The sequence below is a fragment of the Poecilia latipinna genome, unplaced genomic scaffold, assembly GCF_001443285.1.
Source record: "Poecilia latipinna isolate Pla-1442-1.1 unplaced genomic scaffold, P_latipinna-1.0 Scaffold1054, whole genome shotgun sequence".
Taxonomy (NCBI): domain Eukaryota; kingdom Metazoa; phylum Chordata; class Actinopteri; order Cyprinodontiformes; family Poeciliidae; genus Poecilia; species Poecilia latipinna.
This window is the reverse complement of record NW_015113670.1, coordinates 154,052-161,261: the sequence shown is the minus strand read 5'-3', so window position 1 is coordinate 161,261 and position 7,210 is coordinate 154,052. Positions and strand designations below refer to the sequence as shown.

Sequence of the window (7,210 nt, the reverse complement as noted above, 5' to 3'; positions counted from 1 at the left end):
ATTGAAGGTTTTTAGGTGCGTCTTATAGTGCGGAAAATACGGTAATCTAACTTATGTCAAATCCTTCCTGCTTTGAAGAGAACATCTAACAAACAAATCATGAGCAGGTCTTTATATTAGACATTTGCCTGAAGCTACTTTATTGCTGTTTTAAACTAATATTTTATTCTTTATATTTCCCATTGGTGATCATCCCTCACCTGCTTCCATTTATTTTTGTACGTCACCATTTTTATGGTCTTTGTCTCCACCTGCTCCGTCTCTATCGCTTTGCAGCATTATTTCTGGTGCAGCAGTTTTCTGGGTGCTGACAGGTCCCAGTCTGTGTTGTTTGTGTTTGGAATGTATTTTGTAGTGTGGCTGCATCTGAGTGTGCATATGTCTCTTCACATACGTGTGTGTGGATGTGTTTGCAGACCTTTCGCTTCTCCGCTTGCCTCCCTAATCTGTTTTGGTTCTGTCTGCTGAGCCGGACACGGAGCCAATTACCTTTTAAAGGGCAAATCGGAGCCAAATGAGCCGCACTGAGCCACAGAGGTAAGGCTTAATAAAAGACTTTGTCTGCATCGCTGGCCATCTTACACAATATCCTACAAGCATCCTGAATCTTCACTGAGCAGCAGAGGTGGGTAGTAACTGGAAACATTTACTATTACATTTACTTGAATAATATCTTGAAGAAAAAAAAAATACTTTGAGCATTTTTACAAGACTGTATGCAGTATCTTATTTTAATGTGCTGCTACTAATTACTATCTACTGAGGTATCAAAATTTTATGGTGAAAATATTTGATTTTCTTCTACTTAAGAGTTATTTTGTAGTGACATCATCCATTTGTGTTATTTTATTTATTTTAGTTCTTAAGATATTTTATATATGTTTTTGTTTGTCCATCATTTTTAAAATGTGTGAGAAATTGCACATAAAATGAAACCAGCACTCCAGATACTTGCCCTAAAACAGTGAAGCTACATTTTGCCTAATGATTACAAGACTGGATCAAATATATCCTAAGTGTCCAAAATCAACATGATAGTCAATGTAAATGTGGAACTGTCAAAAAGACCTGAACAATCCAGAAACATCAGTTTCTCTTTTTCATGCTTTTTTCAAGCCTGCAAGCAGGATTTCTGCAAAGCAGTCACTTTTATTTCCCCAACAACGATTTGCTGTCAGCAGAAAGAGCAGAATGGCGTCTTCAAAAGGACAAGAGGAGACAGGGATCAGTTAAAGGGTCAAAGAGGGCCAACACGTGACTCTGTGCACTGACAGCGTAAAGTTATATATAACCCCCTCCAACTAAACACCCTCTGTTACAGAGGAAACAAGGAAACAACAATAGGATGTTTGATTTTCCCCAGGACCGAACAAGAAAGTACATCAGACCACAACAGTATCAAATAAGCTCATAGTAAGATTAGAAAAAGCTCTGCTGTTTTTGAAAACCATGCAGGACCTCTTTGTGCAATGTAGCGACAGTTCACCATTAAATCACCATTTGATAAATAAGCTGAACTTCCAACTCGTTTGCAGTTTAAGCTTGTTATCTCACACTCTGAATCCTTTTCTTTTTGGGGGTGAGGTGCGGGGCTGGGAAGGCAAGGCGGCTTTCAGCAAAGAGGTGAGTCACAGGCGCAGTTAGGAAGTTGCAGTCTGCTGGACAAATTTCTAGCAGCAGGAGACCTGCAGCAAACGCTAATGAAAACCACAATCCATAGCCAAGAAAATAATTGCTTCCAGGAACCACATAACAAGATTCCTGTGTTTTCTAAAAAAGGTGACATTGGAAAAAATCTGAAAGCAGCTCAGCGTGACATTACAGGCAAACATTTTCTTTTGTAGACTAACAGAGGACAGAATATGCTATTTAGCAGCCTCACTGGGACAGGATTTTTCAAGAATGAACATAAAGCTTCATCTCTCATCCCTACATGTTCCTTTCTGATCCTTACAACCCAGAAATATGGCAAATCACTAAGTGGAAAAAAGCATAGCTTTTGCCATTAATTCTCTGAGGCTGACACATGACTTTCATCAACGGATCTTCTGAGCGTCCACCGAGTTTCCAAAGATGCAGAAAATTTAATCACAGCAGCGGAAACCATGAAAAGCAACAATCTAATGCCGAATTTTGCACATAGAAGTCTGCAGGAACACACTCATATCCTTACTTACCAAATTCAATGCCATCTGGGTTGTGCATTTCTATCATTTCCATGCATTTCTCATGTTCACGCTTTATTATGCAGTGCCCAGACTCTGAGGTGACCTACAGAGAAACAAGAATTAAACTGGTGTCACATCAAAAGCAGGTTTCAGAAACCATTAAATCACATTCTGCTAATGCTTTATGAAATAACGCATGTTTGACACTTATTTGGAAAAAAAAAAAAAGCTGAAATTATGCTTGGGGGAGAGAGAAATTTGTAAATAATGACACAAATTGTTACTAATATTGCTTAACTGATAAAACTGGCAAGGAAAAACACGTTTGTGAAACAACTATATTTAATGTTTTCCCTGATTTGATTTATCTTTATTTTACTTTTTTATTTTAAGAAGAATAATTCTGGATTGAAAAGGTTTTAGATGCACTGGGGTTTTAAACTTGTAAAAGGTGTCAAAGCACCTGGACATTCAATAAAGCAATACATGAGATGAAGCACAAAAAGGGCCAAGCACATAACTTTGTGGAACTCCGTGCTTGAGAGTAATCAAACATGATCGGTCAAGTATGCTGGAGAAATACTTATAAATGCTAAATAAATACATTTTTGAGAATGGTCATTTGGGTGTTATCTTAATTTGATTTTTAGTTTTTACAGTACACATGTAAAATTGAAAGTTGTTGGAGACCTACAACAAATCTAACTTAGATATCTAATGAGTAGCGGCATTAATTGCAAATGTCTGTCATATTTATCAAGGTCAAAATTATTTGTTTCTCATTGAAGGTTTGGAGATGTTACTAATTCCTTATGCTGGTGATTAAAAAAAAAAAATCACAAACATCTAATGAAAACAAGTTGCTGGGCCTCTACAAATATTTACTGAGAAAGTCCTGACATTCTACCGGCTTGGTGCAACTTGAGGACAAAATGCAAAATGCAGAAACTGCACTTGCAGAGCGAAGCAACGTGAGACAGGACACAGGAACTATTTACTCAGAAGAGTTGCAGTCGCTGCTTGTCATCTTCTCACTCAACGTTTCCTGTCGCTCTCTTGAGGCCAATCTTTGATTTGCGCCCCCAGCCCCTCCTTTCCTCTCACAGTGAAATGATAGGTGTAATATATCCCAGCCCTCTGAGCCACGGCTGACTCATCACTCCATCTCTGCCCTCTGATATCAATTCACTTCGCTGCCCTGCTAAGACTGGGACGTCAACTGCCTGAAAATGTACAAGAATTCACTTCTTTCTTCGTCATGATGCGCGTGGCTGGAATTTGAAAACTGCTTGATCATGTATGAATCACATGAGCATCATCAGAGGTATCTGTGGTGTTAACACATCAAATCACGCAACAAAGAAACACAGCTGCTGCTTCTTTTCTTCTCAGCGAGGGTCAATATCGCCTGTTTTTCATATTACTGCTTTTTTTTTTTTGATCAATAAAACATTTTCTCCCATACTGTTCGAAAGGAAGAGCGCCTTTCAAACTCACACGTAGCATCCATGTTGCTAAGCAGCATATAACCAGCATACTGAAGGCAAAGCTTCCCACATGAGAAATAATTGGATGCAGATGACTAAGATATGTTTGGCATGAATTCAGACAGACCTGTCAGATGAAAGGATGAATGTGTTATTCTTAATCTATGCAAACAGAGCTGCAGATATGGTTATGCTTATTGAAAATAGATCTTTAGTTGGTTCCAGATCCTTTTATGCTTTGAATAATTTATTCTGATCATTTAAGACGGTTCTTTGCCAGTAGCTCCTAAATCAGAGTGTTTCTTTGGGAATTCTCATGTCCTTAATTTAAAACATTAGACAAAACAGCTGTTATAATAGATTTTAGCCAATAGAAGTTACAGTGTTAACATCAGAAGCATTAAATAGATGAAACAAAATAGTGAGCATATGACTTTTAGTAACATGGCGTCTCTGAACCTCTCAATCTGAAAACTGATATTAGCTAAAGTAATATTTTATCAACTCCCCTAGAATGTATCTGTGCTGTATATCAAATGTAATGAAAGATCATTTAAGCCTTTTAATTGCTGTTTTGACCAATAACATTACACTAAACCTTCTTGACTAAAACGTAGCTTGTATTTCATTTTACAAACACAAGGTAAATAGTATTTGTGAAATGGAAGAAAAATGATTCATGACTTTCAAGATTTTCTCCAAATTTAAAAGGTGTAGACTAATTGATATTTCTAAAACCTTAGGAAGCGTTTTGTCATTTGTTCTCCCAGAACCACATCCAGAGAATGTAGTTTTCGCCTGCTGGATCAGATGGAAAATGTCTGAACAATTTCATGGCTTTTGACAGATTTACGTCTGGGTTTTGACTAAGCCTTTCTCATATGTTGTTAATTTAAAGTTAGAGCCACACTTCCTGGCTCTATGCTGAGGGTCATGGTCTCCTGACTGTCCGAAATCTTTTGTATTGCTTAAAAGATCTCCTTCAATAACCTCCAGTATGGAGTTTAACCAATCTGACCCTGCTAGAGGAAAGCATCCCCATAGCATCATTATCTCACTGTAGGTGTAGTGTGTCCAGTTTAAAATTAAAGGCCACATTTCCTCTGTGTGCTATATATGACTTGAGGTAGAATTGGATTAGAAATTGTTTGATGCTTTCTTGCTGTAGTGGCTTTCTCTTAGCCACTCGTTAATAAAAATCAGATTTGTGTAGAGTAATTTCCAAATTGTACAAAGGCTTTTATTTTTCATCCACTATGTTACAAAAGCGTTTTACTTTGAGTACAATGATGAAACAGAAAAACATAACATCTGATGGCTAGAACACAGAACAAGACAAAAAAAGATGGAGAAGCTGAAGAACATTATGCAAATTCTCCTGAAATTCCACCTTAACCAGTCACCATGGCAATACTGCAGGGATCCGAAATCAATGAGACACATTTTCATGTGTGCTTCTTATTCTCCACTTTCAATCATTTCTCCTCTCTGAAACAGATGTCTGTCCAGATAAACCCTCCATCCTGCAACTGCACAACACACTGTTTCCCTCCCCAAGGCTATTTTCTAAGACCGGATAGCTCTGTGACTCCCACAGCAGTGTGCAGAACAGATAATAAAATTCCCATTTGACATGGCAGACCATCGGATCCACCGTAAAGACCAGAGTCCATACAAATAACGAGCACATTACTGCATGGCTAAAGGACATGGTAAGGACACCTTGTACGTTAGGATGAGGGTTTGTTTTTTTTGTTTTTTTTTCATCCAAGATGGCATTTTTAATTAAATGTAATCCTAGGTGAGGAAAGATCAAACTGCTTTGTTAATTAGGTGTTGCATTTTGGTTTCCTTTTAGAATCGGGTAAAATAAGTGGGAATCTGACTGATGCAGCTTTTAAAGTCCAGCTGTGTTGCATCAGGGCGCCTAATATGATTCCTCCCACTCATCTTTCATCCTTTTTAATTGCAATGGGAGCGCTAATAACTGTGAGTCACAGCAGTAGGATTCACAGCTCTCCGGTCAGCCAGGCCATCTGTTATTGTTCTAAGAAGAGGGCATACGGCTTAACACGAAGCTGATCCTGGAACTGTAACGTATGCTGATGCTGTCGGTGGGGAAATTTTATGTATTATTTATTTATTTTTTTATAACCACAGCACATATACTACACATGTGCACAGGCATGTTTAGGAAAACAAAGATTAACCTGAGACATGGGATGCCGGTGGTGCAGGCGTGCAAACATTTCATCTTACATCTTACACGACTGCAAACCTGCACGCATATTCAGAACATGCAGACAAATGACTCACCAGGTGCAGGAACAAAAAAATTGCAGTGAGCAGGTAGCCTCTCATCGTGCCTGGTGAAGAGTGTGTGTCCAAATGGCTCAGCAGTATCGGTTTAAATGTGGATTGGTATTTGAAGGGATTCGCTGGAATCTGGTTCTTGGTGTCACAACAACATTAAGGACTCTGAAATGTGCACAAAAGAGAAGACGGAGCATCAATATACAGATTTACTCAATGAAATTGTTAATTAAACAAATATGTATGCAGCAAAATGATTTATGCATGTTTTTTTTTTCCTTTGGATAATGAAAAACAAATCTGAAACATAAAGATATATCCTCCCTTCTACCACCTCTAGTCAATAATGTGACAAACCGCCCTTTATTTTGAATACTGCTTTGGATGTCTATAAGCTTTATACACCAAACATTTTCACAGATTATTATTTGTACTGGGGCGGTGTCCTATAACTGTAGGTTGCCAGTTCAAATCTTCACTCATCCTGCCTCAGTAGTTGAGCTCTTGGGCAAGACACTTCCCCTGGTTTGCCTGCTGGTGGCGATCAGAGGATCCGGTGGTACTGATTGTATGTCAGCCTCACTTCTGTCAGCCAGGGCAGCTGCAGCTACAACGTAGCTCGCCACCATCAGTGTGTGAATGACTGGCAGTAATGTAAAGCACTTTGGAGTCCTCGGAGTTAGCAAAGCACTATAAGCATTTAGACCATTTACAAAAACTCAAGCTCAGTTAGAACCTCAGGGACGTCTCTGTAAGTCTCCCCAAAGATTCTCAATTTGATTATTTTCATCTGGCCTTTGACTGGGCCATTCTGACACATGTATTGATCAGAGCTATTCCGTTATAGTCCTTGCTGTGCATATAAGAATCGTCGTCTCTTCCATGACTGTGATGCATTTAAATTCAATCATCTTCCCATCAGCTGAGTCAGAGATTTGTATTTCTACTGACATTAAATTATGCACAGATAGGCTCTATAACCTTTGGAGGTATATTAGTTGATACAGCCAGTGTATTACATACACCGGATGTAATTAAGGAGCAGCCAAAAAGATGGCAAAGTGTTCAGATTAACTATAAAATTTATTTATTTGGTATTTTGTGTTGATCTATCAAATGAAAACCAAATAAAATCCATTAAGATTTGGAGTTCTAATGTGACAAGCAAAAAAAAAAAAAAAAAAAAAAGGGCAAAAAAAATTTTTTTTTTTTTTTTTTTTTTTTTTTTAAAATTTTTTTTTT

General features: G+C 38.0%; 1 protein-coding gene across 4 annotated transcripts in view; it reads right to left on the bottom strand.

Moving 5' to 3' along the window:
• Positions 1-7,210, bottom strand: part of adcyap1r1a (adenylate cyclase activating polypeptide 1a (pituitary) receptor type I) — a 46,069-nt gene that overhangs the window by 31,468 nt on the left and 7,391 nt on the right. For all 4 annotated transcript variants that reach the window (XM_015051575.1, XM_015051577.1, XM_015051576.1 and 1 more), the window contains exons 2-3: positions 5,972-6,133; positions 2,178-2,271 (exon numbers count right to left, since the gene is read on the bottom strand). In XM_015051575.1, the coding sequence (XP_014907061.1) occupies positions 2,178-2,271; positions 5,972-6,016 (139 nt within the window). In that variant the 5' untranslated portion in view covers positions 6,017-6,133. The remainder of the gene's footprint in view (positions 1-2,177; positions 2,272-5,971; positions 6,134-7,210) is intronic.